This window comes from Opisthorchis viverrini (assembly GCF_000715545.1).
Source record: "Opisthorchis viverrini unplaced genomic scaffold opera_v5_114, whole genome shotgun sequence".
Lineage (NCBI taxonomy): Eukaryota > Metazoa > Platyhelminthes > Trematoda > Opisthorchiida > Opisthorchiidae > Opisthorchis > Opisthorchis viverrini.
This window is the reverse complement of record NW_008751769.1, coordinates 1,421,840-1,445,624: the sequence shown is the minus strand read 5'-3', so window position 1 is coordinate 1,445,624 and position 23,785 is coordinate 1,421,840. Positions and strand designations below refer to the sequence as shown.

General features: G+C 43.5%; 3 protein-coding genes across 3 annotated transcripts in view; 2 read left to right on the top strand and 1 right to left on the bottom strand.

Annotated features, from left to right (window-relative positions):
* Nucleotides 1-425: 425 nt before the first annotated feature.
* Nucleotides 426-1,518, top strand: T265_05806 (hypothetical protein; the record flags this gene model as incomplete). The annotated part of the gene is made up of 3 exons (XM_009170900.1): nucleotides 426-752; nucleotides 790-1,403; nucleotides 1,443-1,518. The coding sequence occupies 3 exons, from the start codon at nucleotides 426-428 to the stop codon at nucleotides 1,516-1,518; spliced, it is 1,017 nt and encodes a 338-aa protein (XP_009169164.1).
* Nucleotides 1,519-9,882: 8,364 nt separating this feature from the next.
* The window catches only part of T265_05804 (hypothetical protein), a gene marked incomplete at both ends in the record, with an annotated part of 36,507 nt that continues 22,604 nt past the window's right edge, over nucleotides 9,883-23,785 (bottom strand). Inside the window, 3 exons of the mRNA XM_009170898.1 lie at nucleotides 9,883-10,579; nucleotides 12,230-12,360; nucleotides 20,885-21,354. Coding sequence (XP_009169162.1) covers nucleotides 10,461-10,579; nucleotides 12,230-12,360; nucleotides 20,885-21,354 — 720 coding nt within the window. The remainder of the gene's footprint in view (nucleotides 10,580-12,229; nucleotides 12,361-20,884; nucleotides 21,355-23,785) is intronic.
* The window catches only part of T265_05805 (hypothetical protein), a gene marked incomplete at both ends in the record, with an annotated part of 16,130 nt that continues 2,588 nt past the window's right edge, over nucleotides 10,244-23,785 (top strand). Inside the window, one exon of the mRNA XM_009170899.1 lies at nucleotides 10,244-10,434. Within this exon, the coding sequence (XP_009169163.1) occupies nucleotides 10,244-10,434 (191 nt within the window). The remainder of the gene's footprint in view (nucleotides 10,435-23,785) is intronic.

Here is a 23,785-nt window from a genome sequence, read left to right as displayed (position 1 = left end):
TGGAGGTCTAAATGCAGAGGAGTTGATTTTTATGTGATTTGTGAGCTACCGATGCCTGGTATCCGACAGAACACTCGACTTGCAACACCAGCTGATATGACAATGAGCCTTGTTTGATGTGTGGTGAGGACCGCGGGCTTTTCACCGAGATGGGTACGTATATTATGCATTGTTGTTATGGTCCAACCCCAGGCTCCTTCAGAAAGCACACGGGTGCTGTTGTAGAAGGATGCGTTATGATATTGGCTTGAGGTGGAAATTAGAAGCCCAGTCTAAAACGGCACCGAAAATTCAGCAAGGCAGCCGATCGATCAAAAACTGACAACTCTAGCAGGCCCAGAATTTCGGCTTGTTTAAACGTTTCAATCTGGATACATGGAAACGACAACCGCGATAATTCAGAGAGCTTACTATATTTCCGTGATATGTCGAAACCTAAGGTGGGAATAAATGGCTTCGGGCGAATCGGCCGATTAGTTCTGAGAGCGGCTGTAAAACAGGGAACCATAGATGTAGTGGCCGTCAACGATCCTTTCATTGACTTACCGTATATGGTTTATATGTTTAAGTATGATTCCACACATGGGACGTTTGATGGTGAAGTATCTATCCGTGAGAAAAAGTTGTGCATCAATGGGATGATGATTTCCGTATACAACGAAAGAAGTCCGGAAACTATACCATGGGATAAAGATATGGCTGAGTATGTCGTGGAGTCCACAGGTGTCTTCACGACCATTGATAAAGCTCAGGTAACTTACATTAGTTTTGCTTCCTAATACAACTAAGGCCCATCTAAAAAACAACCGCGCGCGAAAAGTTATTATATCCGCTCCATCTGCTGATGCTCCAATGTTCGTTGTTGGGGTTAATCATGAAATTTACGACAAATGTATGAACGTTGTTTCTAATGCCTCGTGCACGACTAATTGCCTGGCCCCTTTGGCTAAAGTTGTGCACGAAAACTTTGGAATTGAGGAAGGTTTAATGACTACTGTGCACTCCTATACAGCCACCCAAAAAGTCGTTGATGGTCCATCCGGAAAACTTTGGAGGGATGGCAGAGGTGCTGCACAAAATATTATACCGGCTTCCACAGGTGCTGCTAGAGCCGTCGGAAAGGTTATTCCTGACTTGAATGGGAAGCTTACAGGAATGGCACTCCGCGTCCCCACACCTGATGTCTCTGTGGTTGACCTAACGTGCAAGTTATCAAAGCCAGCAAAATATGAGGAAATAAAGGCTGCTATTAAGGAGGCGGCTGAAGGGCCAATGAAGGGAATTCTGATGTACACAGAAGACCAAGTGGTGAGTATGGACTTTCGTGGATGTTCAGCTTCTTCGGTATTTGACGCTGAGGCTGGGATTCAACTAAACGACACGTTTGTTAAGCTGATCTCTTGGTAAGAATTCTCTTGCTTGAGGCCCTATATAAACTTTAGGTACGATAATGAATACGGATACAGTTGTCGGGTCATTGATTTGATCCTGCATATGTATTCAGTGGACCACGGATGAATTCAGGAAGAATTTGATTCCGCAAACCCGAAGAAACGCGCGATATCAAAAGAACAATATGCTTACTGTTCATTTATCCCACAAATGATCGAAAACGCGATGCATAAGAAAGCATCAACAGTGTGAGAATACACTGAAATTTGAGTGGATTCTGAGACCCCACGAGTAATGTATGGTAGATGTACCGGAATAACATAAAACGAATAGCTTTTGTAAGCTCTACAGCAATGCAATCGATGGCGATGATATCTCGTTGCTGGATTCCCTTATGGTGTAAAACATTCCAACTAGGAAAATGTTATACTAAGGAGGGGTTCGCGCATCATCTGAAATTTTTAAACGAGAAACGTATACAGTATCATGAGTGAAATAGGATGGAATGTTTTGCGGAAGAAGAGTTAGGATCTGCGATTAATCTTTTTTTGCAGACTAAGACTAATTAAGTCAGGTAAGTTAGGTCTATGCATTAAGACAAATGCTGTCAAAAGGTTGCCCTTAGAAACAAGTTGTGTAACTCACGACGATCTTCAGCATGGTATAGCCGGTTTATTTGAACCAAAATGGAAATGATATAAGGAAAGCTTTGCCGCATTTGAAGTACATGGAGCTCCGTTTGTGTAAATTCTTTGTCGCACAAAATATAAGCAGGTGCTAGCGGTGTAATTTACAAGATCATAAGGACACTTAACATCAGTTTACTTCAGACGTTTCGTGTTCAGTGAGCTGGTGAACAGTGATTCGATGACAAACACCATTAAAAATTCTGGCTAGCTTACTGACGGCATCAGCCACTGAAGTTTAAACCACAGGATTTGTATGCAAAGGGAAAACATGCGAGTGAGAAAACAGACGGTGAATAAAAAGCCACCAAAGAAGACACACTTGACCAACTGGATGAAAATTCCAGCACAAGTCAGCCTATTCCATTAAAAAAACAGGGTAAATCCGTCCCCAGGTCAATCAGACAAAAAATTTGTAACAGGTGATTCAACTCAAACAAACCTGAAAGTTTGTGACAGGAAGAAGTATCATAACAGAATAGACTGAAATGACATATTCTACCCATCCCGTCAGCTTCTTACATACAATTACACTCAAGGGTATGGCGGGGTGACAGACAAGTTATTTGAGAGCTATACACACAGGTGAGCAAAGCAATACAGTAAGCAAGGGACATTAGAAACCGGAACATGTCGAATAAAAGCCCTGCAGCCGCATGTCTGAGCAAATGTCAGTCTTAACAAAAGGAAGCAAGGCTGGTTACAAATGCCACTCGTCTACATAAATTAGGTTAGCTTCGAATTGCCCCGCTTCATCGGAGCGTAGTAGGCTAACGATTTTCTGACTGTATATGAGAGTAAACAAGCTTCGCGCTTCTTCGAAGTTATTGAAATACAACAGTGGTCAAGCAGTTGCGCTGGATTAGACGTCCGAGTTATCATGCGCTGTATTTCTTAGAACGTGCCCTGAAATTGTCGTCAATAACTGTCTCTCAGTTATTTGGACGCAACTGCTACCGCAAATACGTTGAAATTTGTACAAAAAATAAGATAACCTAGAGAAACGGTTTGTTTAGGCTAGGTTTCCTGGGATTCCATCGTGTTTTGTTGATCCTTTTGAAGTTTGACTAAATTGCCACCGTACACAACTGTTATTCTGCTCCCATCTGAAAGGTAGTGTAGGGGACACTTTTTATAGGCGTCCGTCTCTCCCTCTGTTCAGCAGTCTTTCGAACTCCTGATATGGCCTTTTTTCTGCAGTACAGTTGGGATGTTCTCAAAATACTTTTCTACTGCCTTATTAGGGCAAAATATTCCTTCCCTTAACCCTGTTGAGCAACAGGTCTTGAATTTCAAATATTTCCCCGCCCAAGTTTGTTTACGGAGTAACTATCTGGCGGTTAACTTGTCTTCCTTCCTTAAAATGTGAATATAAACAAGTATAAAGACCCTCCTTCATGTTTTCCGTGAATTTAACGTTTACGACACTGGCGCAAACACCTCAGCTTCTAATATAACCTTGATTTCAATTCTTAACATTGACGAGGTGCGTGAAATAATAGCTTAGTTCAAGCTATCCTGTTGTGATGTTTATTCTTACTCCCATGGATGCATGAAACCTGGAAGTGTTTTGAAGCCGGATATATATGGAAGCAGGAACAACAAACTGCACTTATGCGTTTTCAAATGGAGCGCTGTTTCAACCATTTTTAAAATACATAGTCACTTGGACCCAGTGTTCTATAGAGAACGTTACCAGAGCAAACAAAGTAGTAGTTCACGGGAACGTTTCTTTGGTAAAAAAAAGAAGTGTATCTTTAGTTGTAGTTGTCTACTGCAGAAGAAGAAATCTAGCAAAACAGGATGCACAAAGAAATTCGAAGTAGGACTATGATGGCTCACTCAAACTTAGGATGTAGGATGCTGCAGAGTTGGCAAAAAATAAAAATAACTGTCCAGTAAAGACGAACTACGACAGCTTCATGCATCTGAGATAAATTAAATAATTGCTTATTGTACGAGTATGTCGGCCGGGATAGAGGAATAAAATTTAGTGTGCGGGCAGCAAGGATGAAATTTACTGTTGCTGTCGGACCTCTGGGAGACAGTTATTTTTCGTGTACTGCCTTTTTTTCTGGCCTCAGAAGCCGGTTATGTGCAATTATGGTCGTTACCTTGCTAAACTACTGTAGTGGTCATTCTTTGGGGATAAATTCCCCACTTCCGAAATTAGGGAGCGTCTTTTGAGTGGTTCTGGGGGCTGTTCTATAGGGGAAACTGGCAGGAGACACTGGTATCCCAGAAGCTTCTTTTTATGAGGGAAATGTTTCCATATGGTCACTTTGTTCATGAGTGAAATTCTCTAGCCGTCTTCACTGACGATACACAGTGGATACAGAGTTTAGTCAGCTTTAAGTACAAAATACACAGGAGTAACACAACTACTACAAAATCCCGTCCGGTATGTAAAACATCGGGACTTTGTTCCAGTCGGATTCAATCAGAACTTAGTTTTGAATTACGGAGATGAAAACAAGACACAATATGTTGAATGCGAAATTTATAAACGCAAAAATACGGTTTTTAACCTGTTATCCTACGTTGACCCGTAAATTTGCGTCGGACAATGTCGTGTAGTAACTGAATTTTGGTGTTGGTATCATTAGACACCCAGCTAAATGCGTTGAACGCATGTGCGTAGCCTTCATGTTCAGCCTATTTTTCATTTCTGAGGAGCTCCAAGATAGCTCTTATAAACGCCTCGACCGATCGGCATGGTAAGATAATTACTACATCGCATAACACCCTTTCAGTTGTTGGTTTCGACATATAGGGACAGATGCAAGATCATTAGTCATGTAAAAATTATTACACGTTCACCGTGAATGAATCAAATGTAATTCGGTCGCAATTCAAACCATGCCAACCAAAGTCCGTATGATTTCAAATGCGATGCGCGAAACTTCATTTGCAGAACAAACCGGAAAGTGCTCACGCACCATTTTTATTATGCGACTCTTTGTTTCGATCCTGAATGATGAACGGCAGGCAATGCGCACTTGGATTTTTTCCACTCTCCATGGATGCGGAATAGACACACAGCTCGCAAAAAGGTGAAATGCAGATGTATAACAACGTCGTTTTGACTCTGGGAAGTAAGTGACACCTAAAAGCCATAATAATAGAATGGGTACCTGGAATACGGTTAGAACAATCGATCGACTAACCAAACCGAATGCATACGAAGTGCAGAAATATCCACCACCAGGTGAATACTAATTTTCATTGCCCTCATGATACAGAATACTGTGAGAGTGGAATAAAAAGACAAAACTGATAGCTGATTCAGGGTGCCCTTGCCCACTTAAGTATACACTGGTATATATGGTATTGATGCACAAACCATGGACTATTCGGTCAGTGAACCGATTCGAGTGGGTCCGACGGCCGGGTATAAACAGTGAAGGGGGTAAGTGATTGTTTGAGTATGAGGGTATTAAAGCACTTTTCATACTAGCCACACTAGCGGATGGCGGCATGCTTGGATATAAATCGCATGCACACAGAAATCGTCACATTATTTTAGTAGTTGTAGTAGACTACCTCCGAGTCAAATTCCGGAGTATCTGTCATTCGGGAAATCGCTCAACACTTTTCCATACATTTCACTTGAGATCTCATCGCACTTTAGGAAAATTGACACCAAAAAGATAAGGAGCGCTGTACTTGTTCAAAATGACCTCAAGATCCTCTAGGAAGATTCAAAACCACGCATTCGACACGGTACACTAACAGTAGGTAATGTCGAGTAAATGCAGGATAAATTAAGGACACTCTTGTTAGGAGAGTTAAGGTGGGCAACATTCGTTGGGAAGAACTTGAGGTTTTTAAAAGGATCTAACAAGGGCAGGGTTTCCAAATCTTCAAACACTACTGAAATGAAAACATCAGGATCATATATGTGTAAGGAGTTACCGGTGGAGTTGACCTAGCGTCCTTTAAGAATCTTATTCAGCAGAAACCAGGCACACGACGCAAGCAACCGGGATAAATGTTTGAATCAAAGGGTCACACTCTGTTCACCAATGGAATGAACTGCGCGCAGTGTCTTACAGATCTACAGACCACTTTTGAGAGGATATGCGGGGCCCCATCGAAGAGGGCGTAGGAGAACCACAGCGCGGATGTTAGCCGTAGCTGCTTTCATTCGGCGCTACCAAGACAGTACAGTTCTTCCCAGATAGGACTTTGAGTGGAACAAACCATCCATGCTGTGCCAAAACGCGCCTAGACACGTCCATAAACTACAGGATCTTGTCCTGTTTTTCGAAGGCATTTCATGAATCGAAACTTGGTACATTAACCGATTTGGCATGTTTACGACCTAAGGGCAGATGGCGAGGCGAATGGACCAAACATCTGTTAGCAGGGGTGTACCTATTTATCAAGTTAGCCTCTTGACAACAAGGTTTCTGCTTGGATTGCGGGCGGATATGGGGTGAAAGCTTTCTATTCTCAGCGTGATTTCTTGCGAGTGCGTCTACAAGACAGAAACTAACCACCCGAAGTATAAAAATTCCCTCATCACACAGGAATATTCACAAGAAGGGTATATTCCCTTCAGTTTCCAGTTTTTGTGGTCTTCTGCGGAGACGACATCTTGCACGAAGACTAGCCTAAGGAAACTCAGCCAAGGCAGTGTCTTTGGAAAAAACTTGTTTTCTATGAAACAGCTGACCACCGAAGGAATCTTTAAGGGAAGGTAATATGGCAGTTATGTGCCCCACATGCGGCAATCGTGCTGTAGGGTACGCAAAAACTCAAGAAACGTTTTCGATCTCATTTTATTTGCCAGAAACCTAATTGTTGGGTGCTCGTGAAGGCCCAGTATGCAAATGTTGCATCCTTATTTCAGTTGGTTTGAAAATCGGCCCCAAGGAAACTTTTTTGGGAGGTGAGATACCACAAAAGCTTTCAGTAACAAGATGAATCTTAAGGAACTGAAGTGAAGTGGTCACATTTGGAAGTTAGTCTTTCATGGACGTGGATGACTGGGAGAAAAAAGCCACTGATTTGAAAAATACCAGCGATATCGACGCTGTAGTTACAGTCAGGCAGAAAAGGTACGAAAATTCCAACCATACTGAATAAGTACGGTCTGCTGCACATAATCTTCATGAAAATGAACATATACACTGGTCGATTAACATATAAAAACTAAGGGATTTCGGTGTGACTTATCTGTTTCGGGTTTAGACAAGGTGGTAAGAAATCCTAGAATAACAAGAGAAGATGGAATACCTGTAGAGTAATTAAGCATAAACGACTAAGACGAGTGGATCAGTGAAGCAAGTTGGAGAAGACACACTACCAGTTGGCCGAAAAGGGCCTGTAGAGATAGTTTCCAAACCGAGACATGCCGGATAAGTAGGTGGGACTTCGCGAGCAGCGCAATGTTTGGAGATAGATGTTTTGAGCACTTCTCATACTGAAATGTATATCAGAAGTACTCGATCTTGCTCTCCGTGTACAGATTCGTAGGTGACGGGTTGACTGAGACAGCACCAGATCCATCAGAGTAGAGCTTTTCTTGGGTGACATGCTAAACGACTCCGAACAGTCGGATGACCATGCCCTTTCCAAATGTGAACATTGTCGAAAATCCGGGAAGGCAGGCAACGTTCATCTTTAACCCCCTTTCGGTGTCTAGCTGCCATGCCACCCAAAAAAGCACGATGACCACCAGGATGTACACGCCTAGACAGGAGAAGGCGAGATGCAGAGTCGGGTTCGATCCACGGGCCTTCCGGTCAGTGAAGTCGCGCTTTCACCATTGCGTGACCTCACCCCAGTCTAAGTTTTCATGGATACACTTTGAACATCCCGAACCCAAAGGTTTTGGTGCAAGAACAACCCAATCTCCCCACACAACAAATTCTGCTTTAAAACCATGATATTATCCTGCTCCGATACTGTAGAAGTATTAGTCTATAAATAAGTCAAGCCACTCTACTTTCGGAGCGACCATAATGTCAACAATTGTGGCGTTGAAAAGATGAATTCGAATAAAACAATCACAATTACAGTAAAGCCAGCAACACTGGTGTTGCACTGCCGTACGACCGTGTCAGTTTATCAGAATGGAGGATTTTTATGCAAAGAAAAAATGGGACAGAAATAGGGACCTGGGGCCCGTCTGTATTGCCTACATTCAAGCACAAATGATAAACAGAGAGCAACAGCATCACTGAAATTGGTTAGCCGTGCACAAGGATGACGTTTCTGGTGCATTTGTGGAATCCTTCCTGATGTACCATTTGGAAATACAGCATACTTCGGAATGTGTAAGATTTCTTCACTACCTGGGATAACTGTTTTAGGGCGTTGTGGGGGGGCACCTGATTGGATATGGCCGTTTTAAGAGAACTGGAGACTTGACGAACACGCACACTACACATGTACTAGTTATTCTCAACGGAAGAACAGAGTTTAACAACTCGTGATTTTGTTCATAAACTTGTCAATGTCGCATCCTGAATACCTGCTCAGTTTCTGAATGCAAAAACTGCCCACAAGGAAACTTTCGTATGAAAAGGTGGTCACCAACGGAAAGCAAAACAAGATGCACGTTTTTCAACGCGGAAATAAATCGTGAGGAAGACTTTAAAGTGCAAATCGAAGGCCGGAGGAACAAAAAGTGCACTTCAATCTCCGGTAAGAGATACAGACACAATTCAGAGTATCTAACAGAGCTTTAGCAGTTTGAAGTAGGTTTCAACGTTATCGAAAACTCTACAGGAAAGGAAGCACAAGTGAAAAAACATGGGACCATAGCGTCATATCTCAAGAGTGAGTATAATGTGAGGTAAACCACACTTGGAGTTATTCAAGAACAAAAGGTCCGTAGATGAGGGTTTCATGACTGTGACTCACAAATCCATAAGAATTCGGTGCTGCACTGGCATACAAGCTATTTCGGAGCATCTAGATCTGGCATTTCTGCTCAGCTTACCTTACCTAACCAGAGGTAAAGTGAGTGTGGCACAACCATTGCAATTATATTCTACCGCAACAGCACCAATATATTCCCAGTTAAACCCTAATGGAATCGGCGTCTGAATTCGGGTGGCCAACTTCACCCTGTGACCCATCAGTATCCATGTGGTTTGCAAAAATTGCAACTGAAAAAAAAAATTTCCGACGCGGATTGGGTACGGCGTAACCAACATCAGTGTCATGACTGACATAAGGTGAGAGCACTAGTGCTTCAATCCCAAAAATATGTCGATTTATCTGAATAAAGCCTTATAACGGAAAAAAATGGGCAGCGAGGGGACCTATGGTCAGCACAACACAATCGTACGACGTACCTACAAGCCCAACAATTAGTCAATCTCGCGAACCCCTAGGACAAGTAAAAGGCTACACAGATGATAGCTTAACTGTTCGATGAAAATTAGTACACACATCTAAGGATGTCAAAACTTTGTTTCTTGAGATACAGAACGGTAATAATAAGAATGATGGGAATATAACCTCTTGATTACGACAGAATGCTTCCCCCATTGTGAAAATAACAGAATTTGGTAGGGCCACTTGAGCTACATGGACGTTCTTCATCACTAGCACTACGATCTATAACACAGCGAAAACCCCATTCAACTGAAGACGAATGGATACACGTGTGTACCAGAAAATTCTGTTTATTAGTTCCTTTGCTGATTCATGCACAGCACCAACTGTCAACTCCCTGGGCAAAGTTGTCCTTATTCTCCTTTCCATCTAACCCTCAACGTCACAAACGCGTTCTGTTATAAACAAACCGCATTCCAGCAAAAGCCTAGGATATTTGTAGACAATAAGTTCATAGTTTTATCTCAAGGGTCTAAGAGGAGGGAAGCCTGAAGTTTCACTTTTACATGCTTTTAAAACCAACTTGCGGCCGAATCGTCAGAAAATTGATCTGTACAAAGAACTGAACGATGGAAATAATGAAAAGGTCGCAGAAAAGCTACGGATTCATTGACTGGACGTTTCAAAATATTAAAGTCATAAGCTTAAAAATCAACGCGCTTGAGATTTGGAGGAAGTGATGAAAGAGTTCGCTTGCACACGAGAGCTTATTCTAAAGCAAGTGACGTAACTATCGGGGCTTTGAAGACCGTAAAAACCTGCACACAGTGTGACAAAAATCGGGAAGAAAAAAGTCATTGTAGCAAAAATAAATGCAACGGCGCTGTGTTCCACAGCTAGGCAACAGTCTATACATTTCCAGCCTTTGGGAGCCAGCAGATTGTATGTCCGAAAAAGTGATAGATATTCACATGGATCGTCATACTTTTGATTCCAAAGTGACTATCAAACGAGTGACGTCCGAAAATCTTCTGGAATCTTTTTCAGAAGGATTCAGCCCGTCGTGAGTTTATCTTTACTGCGTTACTTTCATCCTAACGGGGTTGGATGTAGGCGTTCCGAAAGAAGCTGGAGATTTTGCTTTAAACTGCGATATTCGTGATATTTTTCCCTCATCGGCGCACGTTCCGCTTTGGTAGGAGGACGTCCTGCAGGATAAACCAGGACACTATATAAGGTAACATGGCATAATCAATCAAGCTAACGAAATGGGAAAACAACTACGGCAAGCTTCATCTGATAAAACACACTTCAGCAGGATATTTGAACATTTCGCTAATACAGAAATGTTTCATCTAAAACATACCTCCAAGAAAATGGGTTGGGTTTGACACAAGCAAAGGAACAAGAAGAGCAAAGAATACGACTTACAAGAGGTTTGAGGAGTCACATGAACGTATGAACAGGTCTGGCAGTGGACTATTCAGTCGGACGTGAACAAAGCAACCAGCAGTGTATTAAGACCTGTCATTCAAAACGAACATCCACCTTGCAACGAAATCCTCTATAGTATTGTAGATAGCGTGTCGCGGCTAGGTTGGAGCGACTAAATAATGGTTTAGCGAGTTATCACGGGGCATGCTATAGCATGCAGTGTGAACCATCTTGTTTGGACACGTGAACTCATTTGCAAATCAATTTGGTTTTCAATTGCATCCATCGTTTATGACATGAGCCATCTTGTCTTAGTTGTTACTGCGTTGCATATGAGAACTTATTATATTAAATACTACGATAGAAATTTGTCACCAATGAGTTTTATTCCTTTAGCCCAAAAGGCTAAAGACACCAATTGCAATCCACTGGCTAAATTTACCGGTGAAACCAAAGTACGTCACAAAAGATGTCACTGAAATTCGGTGAATTCTTTCATACTACTTATAAAGGAACAGTAGGCGTTATTTTATGCCAGAGTGAAATGCTTTCTACATCAATCGATGACACCGTTTTGTACCACTGACATATACTTAGTTGGCGGTTGGATTAGATAACCGCAGATAATCACAGGGATTCGACCTATAAAACCCTCACATGGATCGAGCGTTGCGGTGAATATAGCTACTGTGAAGCCTAACCTCAGTAAAAGTTTCTTGTACCATATTGGTAGCGGGAAGAGAGGTCGGGCAAATAGTAAGTGTCATTCCTGGAGTGGACAAGTGAGTCAGCCCGACAAGATGTGAAAATTTTGTTCCATGAATTTAAAAGATTGTGGCCAACAGAGCATGCGATTAATGTCTTAATTGCCGAGTATACACTTAATTGAGCACAGGGGCCCTGGGCGTGAGATACCAAGAATATTGGAAGTTTTGATTCAAAATAGAGCACGATTGACTGAGATGTTATAGTCCGATGTTCCGGGAAAAAGCTGTGTTATTTGGGGCCGGTGTCATGTCGTTCGACTGCTGTGTTCCTGAGATCAGTCAGATTCGAAAAGCATGTGTGTTAGGTTTATGTACGTAGGGGCGTGATTGTGTGTGCACTTTGGCTGGGATGTGTTTTTGTTTGGCGTATCCGCTCTAATGCGGCACTGTTAAAATTCCCGCCTGCTATCCGGCAACCAAGTCCACTAAGGTGTGCAATAAGTTTAAGCCAGGAGGATGGGACGCCTCTTTAGCAAGGATCATTCAATGGGTGACAAATAACACGTCCGACCAGTTGCTATAGAAAAAGTGGCAAGCAAATGCGGAAGCAGTCTGTTTTGAAGACAATCACATTTAGTTAGCGTCACCAGCAGCTGCGTAAAGATAGATTTAGTTTTCACCATGTCACGCCAGACTGCATACGATATGAATACATACCAGTGACGCTACTAACAGATTTTTCAAAGGCTCTCAGTTCGCGTTGTAGTTCGTGTTTTCTTTTGATGAGTCTTTCGTTTTCCGCTTGCAAATCACCTTCCGCGACACTCACAAACGAATTCACGATGGACCTAAAGGGAGGGATATCGGTGATAGAAAAACGAAGACTGGTGATGAAAACCTTTCAAAGGGATGTAACGGGATGTAACGCTGAAGTTTACACATGAAAAACCCTGAAGAGGAAAATTAGGAACACATGGTAAAATGTATCAAATCGAATGTTCTCTGCCTCTCCCATCTAGCGTACCGAGGACGCTCAGAAGTGAACGTAATAGTGAGCGCAATCACAACTTTTGTCACATCAGCCGCCAAATTATTCAAACAGTTCATCAAACAATGGCTAGTGGCTGAAGCAACAACAGCTTCTATTGTTTGCAAGATGACAGGGGCGGCATCGCGTGAAATGGGGTGGCGCGCAAAGTGGAGATAGCTAGAGGGTAGGTTACCTCAAGATGAGTGGCACGTATTCTTCAAACTCAAAGTCAACTTCCTCCTAGGCGGCTGTTCCAACCAGTAACCACTACTTTATCATTATGGCTTCTGTTACCATTGCCACTACGTAGCACCTTGGTTTGGTTCCACAATGCATACCAGTGGTTCACGGACATTTTGTAAAAAAAGGCGTATTTGACATAGACAGTCCAAGGAGTCTATACCTGCAAGTGCTCAGTCAATCCGGAAAGAAACTGATAACGTGAACTCTGATGAACTCGGCTGGACGCCATTTCTTGCAATGTTTTTAGCCTTGCGTGGGGGGGGGGGTCACAGAGACCCAATTATGGAAGACAGACTGCACCAACAGCCTCCAAACTCTCCGTCATCTCTTGTACGCCATTCTACCAAGTCATACGTAGTCCATCTCATGGCTTGCGCCACTCCTAAGGAGGAACGGGGACTAACACTCGTTTCGGCATGTGTAGAACATGGTAAAGCCACTACCGTTGACGGTGCTGAATATTTTCTGCGTATCTCCTGCTGCGGCGGCCTCCGCATTACCAGAGGTGCCCAGCCGGAAGCTAGAAGAGAGCTAGAGGACAGTCAGTTTATCTACAGTACTTGTGTCCTGTGTCCAGGTACGAGCAATAGCTGCTTGTTATCCTCAGTGTGCGAACATTGGAGGCAACTGAGTAGACCAGCTTTCGGGGTTTGAAAACAGAGTCCGAAGTGTTTTGAGACCCCTGCTGCAGCTGGATGCACAGGAGACGCAGCTGAGTGTGATGCATGGCGAATAAAGCTATCAGTCCTAGTCCTTGGATCGGTGGGCTAAGTATTCAGATTTGGGTGGCGTAGGACGGAAGAGGGAATATGTGAAAGTGTAAGAACGGAGACATTAGCAGTAGCAGGTTTTCTTTTACCCGCCGTGCTGAATGCAGCAATTAAGGCGATCCGACTGACGACACCACTCTACGGTCGACGTGTTATGATACGCTTGTGACATTCACGGTTGGTAGGATGAGATACCGTCAGGACGATTATACCTAGTCAGGAAAACGATTAGGTCCTTCAACTAAAACCTTCGGCTCAACAGAGTGACCGAAATGCAGGGGAGTGTAACGGGACATTACTGCAGTAGCACATCTTTTTTACGGAAAAAATCGCCGTGTTTGCTCTAGTCCCAACATTGAGAACAAGGAAATTGCCTTCGTCAGAGCTATATTAACTGACCAGTCTGGTATAAGAAACTCTGGGGTTATCAAAGTGCAACACTCAGTATAGCTCATTGCATTGCAGAGGTACTCAACCACCATTTGCGATGAGGTCCAGTATATTTGAGGCGTGGGCTTGCACAATAGCAGTCTATCGGCGGCCCTCCACACCTGAGGATTATTTTAGCTTTACACTAAGGTATACGTCGTGGAAATGGGTCGTGAACAAAGAAAAGCGACGAATGGTTAGATGAAAGGGAAGACACGAGGATAACATCAACGCCTTTACTTAAAAACCTCTCGGTTAAAAAAGGCACCATATTCATTCTGGCTAGCAGAATTCAGAAACACTCTGAGTGTGGAGGTAGAAGGACCAATGCAATTAATTCCTGTCGACCTTTACTGAAAGAAACTCTTACTGTAGACTACTGCAGAGGACATAGTAGGGAGGATATATCTGTAGCACGTCGGAGAACCATTAAAACGAACATTGTTTTCTGTTTCGTATCAATGACACGCGAAGGCAGACTACCTAAACTTTCGTTTTAATGGGCAACGCATTTGCAGCAGACTAGTTCTTTGAAATTCATAGCGCCGCAGTAAAGCAAACAGTCATATTGCGAGAATCTGTAGCGGCTACCCTCCTGTCTACTTAGCCTGGAACTAATCCTAAACTTTCGTTTTAATGGGCAACGCATTTGCAGCAGACTAGTTCTTTGAAATTCATAGCGCCGCAGTAAAGCAAACAGTCATATTGCGAGAATCTGTAGCGGCTACCCTCCTGTCTACTTAGCCCTGGAACTAATTTTATTAGTACATCCACATAGACTGTCTATTATCTTGTTTACCCCACAACCACGAGCATCACACGACAACATCGCGAATTGCCTGCAACCTCGACCGAATAAAGTCCACCGCCAGTTCGTACGCGTCGAGCCGGCTCTATGAGATTTCACATTGTTGTTTTACCACGTCACAAGTTCACCCCGAGACCCACGCCCTTTCGGAACGGTGACTCAAGCCATTACAAATCGTAGATGTCTAGCCCTTTCTGCTGTCCAGGAGTAATGGACTAGCGATTGAAGCCAGCTTACAATGCGGTTCAACTGCAGATTATCCACATTAAAAGGTAAATCGTTCTCAACGGGCGTGTGGGTAGTCTATCATATCTACACGCAATCTACCAGTCCTTTACCAGATGCGGAGATACGCATATCAGCAGAGCAGGTCGACGCCCATTGGAACATGCAGCAGAACACGCGCCACACCATAAGCGTGCAGCGTCACCAAAAGATCTGCGAAATTGCGTTGTTGAATACTGTGCATCCCTTGCAAACTGATCACTGAATCGGTCCGATATCTTGATCTCCAGTTCTGTTACCATCCAACATTTTGTTAACCGGTTGAGCTATATTGATCAGACCTTGTCAACTGATTCTGTGTACCCAAATGGCCGTGCAGCAACGCAACTGGTTGCTGTGGTTACGGTCAGAAGACATCAAATTTCACAGGCATTTGTCTGTCTGTTCAACTTCGTTGCTAACCCCTCACACATAATTCTCTCCGTTTACATCCCGCGTTGGAGAGAGTGGAAGAAATGTTGACATTATACGGCAAATCTTCCATCTGCACGTGTGTGAAAACCAGCACGGCAAAAAATTCCCGGTCCAAGAGTGTGCGCCCACATGGTACACAGAAATTTACTTTACGATGGTAATTAAAAAAATCCACCCTCGTTATAAAGCTATCTTTGCCTTCTGAAAGAGGACGGCAATGAGCGAAAGTGACATTATTGCGAAGTGGGAAACTTTGAAATACGAGAGCGTCGAAGGAGTCTGATGCCGTATTTTATAAAAGGCACTCACTGGACATAACTTTTATTTTACTGATCACGAATCAGTGCAATATTCCTTGGACACATTCGTTTGGTTTGGGGGAATTTCTGATTTACAGCTAGGTCTGAGTTATAAATCCTAAGCAGTAAAACGAAACAGCTAAAGTGTGACAAAGTTTCTTTCCACATCAACGGGGTTGTGCAGTCCGTTCGCTGCGTTCTAGGCGGTCTTAATCAGAGTTACCTTGGCAATCAGTGGGGAAAACAATACACATATTGTCCAGAGAAATAAAGCAACCTTGTAGGGCATCACATACGCTCGTGCAGTGGGCTAGTTAGATTCTGCAATGAGTCAGAAATGCCATTGTAGTTAAAGGTCGGAAGTTGCCCTTAATGGGAAACTTGCTAGTCATCAAGTCTATCTACACCACCAGCCAGTTCGGCCGGGATGAGTAATTTCCAAATAATATGCAGATGGAGTTGGTGTACCCTCATAACGAACCTATCATATTACTTTTACGCTATCGGTGATGCAACGATGATTAAGACTTACACGTACGTTTTCGGGTTGTACAGACAGGACAAAGTCTGATCCCCATATCTAAGTACGTCAATGCAGGAGATACTACACAGACTTAAGGAGTACTTCTAAACGGGCATGGCTAAAAGAGCAAGTGTGGTAAGTCGATCTGCTCGGTGGTCAGAGTATCTGCATGGCGTGTCAGTACACACCTAGTCATTGACTGAAGCTGGCAAGTGGTGCGACGGATGCAAACCCAGTAAGGAAAACAACAACAAAATCGTTTGCCGCAACCACCAGATTACGAAGGGCTTTTTAAACGGATGACAATAAAACGAGGATATACTGTGCAGTGAAACATACTTATGAGACGGAATTATGGGACCACCAGAGTTTGACACATAGCGGGTGGAATGGAACTATTTCGAAGGTGATTAATGGATAAGTAATGTATTTCAAAATTTACAGCAGCACGAGGGTTGGGATACTGTCAAGTTGCCCAAGCCCAGACAGGGGAAGTCGAGTGGCAGAGATCGGGTTCGAACCACGGACCATCCGGTCAGTAGATTCGCGCTCTAACCACGTGAATTGAATCCACTGTAAAAAGTTAAATGGGAAATTTATGGAAAATGGCCGCTAGGAAATCACAGAAGTGTGTCAGTTTGTTGAGGACAGTTTGTTGAGGACAAATTCATCACTTCGCTTGAAGAATACATCGCTGAATTTAGCGAAAGATATTTTGACCGAAGGTTTTCTCTTCCCATTTAACAGCGGTCAGCCACCACAGTCTAAGGTTAGAGACCCTCTCAGGTTTGTACATTGTGCGCACACCGATATCGAAAAATATGGGATTTAGCGTGCTTATATGTCCCGCAGGTCCTCAACTAGCTTGGGCCAAGGATTGTGGGTTGATCAGTTCACTAGCTCTACCTTATGAAACAGAGATCAGATCCTCATCAGCTGACAAATATGAACCATTGCCTTGCGTTGTTGAGCTGTCCCAACAAGGTCCAGCAACAAATCCGCCAACTCTTTTCGAAACTTCTCTGGTAGGATATCCCAGCCCACTTTAACAAAGATCTGAGAAACGATTAGCGAGAAACGTCCCGCTTTTGACACAAAAGTTTCACTAACTGAGCAAGCTGCTATGCTGACCGAATTCGAAGACAGACGGATAAGAAACCGGTAAGATCACTTTCGGCTGACACACTAAATCGGCTGAACGTTCGCGTTGCTTACTGTAGGTGGCCATCTCTGTGAACGATGAGTTGAGGGATTTAGTATTAGCTTGATGGGGTTAGGCATCTTGGTTTTCTGGTTCGGAGCAATTCAGTTGACAAAACTTCTCTGGTGTTGATCGGCCGTTTTGTTGGTCTTTGTGGGTTGGCAATGAATGCTACGATAATTTGGTTAGCGGAAGATTTTGGTTAATTTGGGCCACGCACACTCCCAAGCCAAATCACGTCCTTTGGTCTGCTCTTTTCATTGAAAACTGCATATAGCCGAGTGACTACTCGACTGAATGACAGCCAGCTTGAATGTACTCACGAGTTCTACGTCCTCTGTTCTCTTTACACTGGAATACTGGGTGATTTATACGACCGGCTTCACCAGTGTCTGCGACCTGAATAGTAGTTCCCGCCTCAAATCTTGTGAACGTCGGGTCACCCTGATTCGTTTATTCTGAGTATGGAATGGGTGAAACGTCTTGAGATACGCATGAAAATTCATGGCATCCTCAGGAGCCGGTAGAAACACACGTAAATTTGGAATCACACTACTTGAATAAATCTAACTCTCTTCGCAGAAAAACAGAACTTTTCGTTACATTCCGAGAACACTGACCAGAGGCACAACAATGCGCTACAATTGTCCTAATTCCTGATTCATCCATGTATACTCGTACATTTCTGGTATGACATTTTGTAGACGGACACTCCCATGACTCTCATTGGAACAATCGTCGTCTTGTCCATGAACACAGGAAACAAAAAAATTTCGTACCTCACTAAAGGCTATGTTTGGTACTTGTTCACGACTGAACACAGTTCGTTCTAAATTATCAAACCTTATCGGGGAACAACCGCACAATGATATTTTCATCCGTTGAGAAGCTTACTTTGGGGAGCTAATGTTGAATCATTTCCTACCGCAGCCAGAAGGTCAAAGAAATCTGCTTATTGATAAGGAAGAAAATGGGACTTGGCTAAGGTAACATTGCGGACTGCTTGCAAGCAATCACTGTCAACCTATTCTGGTTGCATGAACCACACTGAACGTTGAATTGTGTTTATCAACCCAGTGGCAAAAACAGTATTTGCTTCAAGTATGATGAGATTCAACACCACAATGAGGAAAAAGGTTGCGCTATTTTTTTGGAGCAAGTTACAGCAATACGATTACCCAGTACAATGTTGTGGGGATATCCAGTCTTTTGGCATTCTGGTAAGATGGGAACCTGTATAGCACATCTCGTACGGCGTTGGGTGTGAATCCAAGCAATATAAACATTTTCACCATGCGTGATTTCACTATAAAACTCGCAAACACAACCCACACGTTTTCATCACCAGAGCAATAAAAGTAGAGGGTTGGATAATCGATCGAAGCGAGAGCAACGATCGTCTGGCCTAAGAGGAGAGGCGTAGGCGCACTGTCCGCAACAGGTAGAAAGTCTCATATATGAATTGCAATGTCAACGCCAACGACAGCAGTACAGCGACTGATGCAGATATGCATTCGAATCAAAAGGACGCAGGAAGCGAAGGAGAGACCAGTGAGTTCATGCTTATGTTAATCGATGTATGAAACGTTCACAAATACTAACCCAAAAACTATTCGTTTTAAGGGTGAACCGACAAGACTTTATCGGAGTGACAGTTGGTTAAACGTGGTGGCACTGGAGAAAACATGCCACCGAAAAAGCACTGTAAATGGTCCTATGTGCCTTCCTGTGTTCAGAGGAAAATTCAGATGACTGGAATTCGTAACGGAAGATTTAATCGTGACTGCCTTCTACTTTTGGCGTCTTTAGTTCAGATTCTTCAACGGTTATTTATGGAGTTCGTTTCCATCGTCACTCATTGCCTGTCAATTAAGCGTTTCGATTCTGTTCATTATCAGTGCAGTTGTGATGAAAAACTTGGGGGATCATGAGGTTTTTTCGTAAGGTGCACTTCATTATGCCTAAGGAGAAAGCGCTCCCGCTGAGACGAAATGAATTCGATTGTTGGGCTGGTGAAGTATTGTCGCTCGGAGGGGGGGGGGAGGGGGGCGAACGGAACGTCTTGGAGAAGGGGTGGGACTGACAATATAAAATATATGAGAAAAAACAAGTGGACCTGCAACCCATCTGATGGTGCATCAGCACAGGAACAGGAGCCACATGGAAAGCCCACACAAGTATTAGATTACAGTTGTTAAATGTAAAAATTCCAAGTTTAGTAAACCAGAGATGTGGCGATCACCCGTGGGTATCGGAACTATCATTTATGCACCAGTGCAAAAGATGCCCGCCATACGAAAGGTGAGCGATGAAACACTCAACTTTTTTGAGATGATCGTAATGGTTCTGCCCGAGTCAGTAACGTTCTCGTTTGGAGTACTTGGTGAGTAGTTTGCACTGCTGTAGTTGAACAAATGTGAACTGAAGTGTACATGCACAACGTGGGGTAGTGTTCAGTATAGCTCGGTTGCTAGAGCACCCATCAGTTAAACGAGTTTACAGTTGCACGCAATATGCGTGCTTGTGTCCACCCAATAAAAACCTTGGTTGCGCTTCAGTTAACTGAGTCTCACGTTAACCGGATTTCTTTTAGAGGCCAAAATATTCATGGGAAATGATGTTACGGAAAACGGCCAGTCCCACAAATTATTCCACGTAGTAAGCACTATAGTGGGAAAAATCGGCGCAGTTAGAAATTACATCTGGGTTCCACTGTGTCGAACCAAGCGTACAGCTGTGCTAATTTGAGTTAAATTTGAGTAGTAGATACTGATAGGTAGAAAGGGAAGGTTATGGTCTATTAGGATGATAAGTGAAATGATAAAAGGGTGAAACAAAATTGAGTGGCTTCTGTAGTATTCACCACAAATCGCTTTCCCCTCACACGGTCCCAGTTAAAATCTTCAGTGATTAAGCTTCTGGTTAACTTGCAAACACGGGTTGTATAGACAAGCATCAGGGAGTAATTTGAGACATACAGGACTTTCATTCAACTGCATCCGAGCACCCGGCCAGTTGGTCGTAAAGAAATTCTGGTTCAAATGAGTCCACACATGGTACAACTGACAAAGAGGAGCATAAAAATACTTGTTTACGTACTTGGTGGGGGCTTGCAGATATGAAATTCAGATGACTGGCAGTTCACGAGAGATCAGTTTCGGGATTGATTCAAACGAGAGCAAGGCTTGTTGGCCACAACTAAATCCATTTTAATCTGGCCATACCAGCAGTATTTAAGCCCATGCATTTCATAGTGATCCCACACTAGCAAGGCATCCTAAGGTTGCCGTAACGAAATGTCCATTACTTCTACCAAGATAAGAGCGCTCTGTAGGGTGAACGGAACGAGATAACCTAACAACAAACTTACCGTTGATAAAACGATCCGCTGGGGGGTTCCAACCGGAAATCACAGGCATTCTCAGCAGACAATCTGGTTGGATTATTAGTTTCCCCAGGATTAAACTCGTGTTCCGGTAAATGTAACATGGGGCTAGTATCGCAGTGAATGGAGACAACCGAACACAGATTGTCAAGTGCTGAGTCACATTGCACATGCACAGCAGCAGGATCCATGTGATCCGGGATTGAAGTATCCCGTTGAACAAAATCTAGTTTTGGGATATTATCGACGGAATCATGGATGTTTCCATCAGGATCGGAAGACACATTTTCTTTCATTACATTTTCCTTTTCAATGGCACGTAAAAGCCGTTTAACTTGACGATAGCGTTCGTAAAAGGGACGCATAATACGTTTTGACTCCGGATTTTGAGGGCGACCATGAAGTTGTTCGAAGTACAGTAAGCCTTTCTGCAAATCTATTTTTTCCTGTTGTATCTAAAGCCATAAAAATGACAAACGAGAATGTCACTGGGGATTGAGTGGAACAACACAGCACTCGTAAATCAATACTATGACAGAGAAAGATATATGTACCAACTTATTTTTCCACAAGGCTATCATTCATTCACTAACATAGTGCGGACAACTTACTGAGGAATACGAAAGGACGGAGACACATGAGGTAACCATTGCGATATGGGCACTAGAGTTACTGCGCGAAAACTGACGATATTGATGGTGGTACGTAAATTTAAAATTGGCGGCTGTAGCTGACATTCATTTCGGCAAGGCTGCCAATACAGAGCGAACGGACAGTTTCGGGAAAGGGAAGATGACAAGTACACTAGCATTGTCGTACCATCGTACAATACACATGGATAGATCAGCTGCCTGGTCACGTGAAATACCTATGATGACAGACACGGAGGGATAACATAGTTTTGAACGAAGTGATAAGTTATTTTTGGGACGCTCGTGAAAATCATGTGGGAAAGGTTGGAATGTTTGAGTTTCGTTTACGTTTAGAACCTTCACAACAAACACGCACAAGATCCATGTGTGCCACAGCAAAAGAATTGTGGCGTCACCGAATCCATCATAAATAAAAACGATGAGGGTTTTTCGACCATGTCCTCATCAAAGTACTATTACGTGGTTTGTTGCTAAAAAAATGGAGCTCACATATCGCATGGCATGTAGCGTGAACGTTTAGAAAACATCAGTGGGATACAGAATAAGGTCTGTTCTACAATAGTTGACAGATAAAGCGGGGCAAAACACAGTGATCAGCTGACAAATGAATAAAGTTGTTCCAGAGAGGGAACGATCAAATGATCAAAGTTCGGGTGACACGACGAAAGAGTGGTCAGTGCTGTCGAACTTGTTTGACCAAACCAAGTATTCGTAGAGTCCCAAGAAAACCACGATTAACATAGGACAAACCAAAATGGTACAAACTGAAGAGTAAAAGGTCAGACCAATCCGATCACACTAAACTTGTTAGGCCTCCAATAAACGTGAGAAAAATGGCATAGGGTGTAGGAAAGTTCCTTGGAGTTTCCGATATGACACAGCCACTTCAAGTAACAGGAATTGAGCCTCTCAGTCAAAATTCACCTTGTCGAGTATATACATGGACTAAGTCGTTGATGCCTCGACAAACGAATTTCGAAACTTAGCAAACAAAGAGACTGAGGTGGCTAGGCGATATGGAGTGTCCAATGGATATGGGGTTCAGCTGTGATGGTTCAGATACGTCAAGTGCAATGGCAGTAAAGTGAAAGATATCGAGTCGTGCGTGGGAGGTTGCTGTAAGCTATCACACAGTAAAGTTGGAGCTCAGTGACATTCACCCGAAGGTGCGCAGTAACGATGGAAATGAAAAGTCTGGTGTCCTCACGTACGAAATTTAACTGGGGACGAGACCGACTGTAATAGGTAATAATATTAATTGTGTTCGGTTACATTATGTCTTGATCCTTAGGATAGATGACATTGGTACGTACGGAAGCCTGCAGTGGAGACGTATTATAATGTGGGGTGCAGTAACATCTCTGCAAGGATCACAATGTCAGTGCTTTTTGCCTGACGAATGAGCCCGGATAGCTCTCGGTAGAAAGTATCCTTCTCCGCATCAGAACTGCAGTCCGTTGGGGCATAAGCCGACACGACGAACAGGCACCGCTCTTTATGCCGCGAGGCATTGAGCTTGCTTGAACTGGATAACCGGACGGCGCAGAGACGACTGTTCACTGGGATCCAATCCAGCAAAGCGCGTTCAGCTCTGGGGCTGAGTGCAACTCCTACGCCATATATTCCACGAGTCATCGCTTCTGGGTCACCAGACACACGGAGGGAGAAATGTGAAAGAGTTGAGTTCATCCTTGGCGTTCTGAGATGCAGAACCACGCTCGGGTCTTGTATGCGTGTTTCGAAGACACAGCATACATCAATTTTAAGGGAGTACAAGGTTTCAGCTAGCATAGCCTGTTTGCCAATTTGACATAGAGTACGGACGTCAAAAGCTTCTATTTAGAAAGGATCTCGTGGATTTAGAAAGGTGTTATTTTGTTTCAGGTTTGTATGCAGCGTGGAGCATAAGGCCCTTCGGTCAGATGACTGACAGTCAAATGGCCCAGCGACGTTTGCTTGTGCAGTGGGAAGGGGTTGCGGAGGGACATCGGTGGACGCTGAACTGCGCGGGCAAATGATACTTCCCGGTCGCTCAGGTCGAGGAAGGGGGTTTGGTTGAGGTATCTCACCTTGAGCCTTCGACTCAAAAGTCTGACCCACAAGGCAGTGGGATGACGTAGGGTTTTGTTCGGGAACCCTGACCCTAACCTCTGAATCAAAAGCCTGACCCACGAGGCAGTGGGAGAGTGTGGGGTTTTGTTCGGGGACCCTGACCCTAGCCTCTGACTCAAAA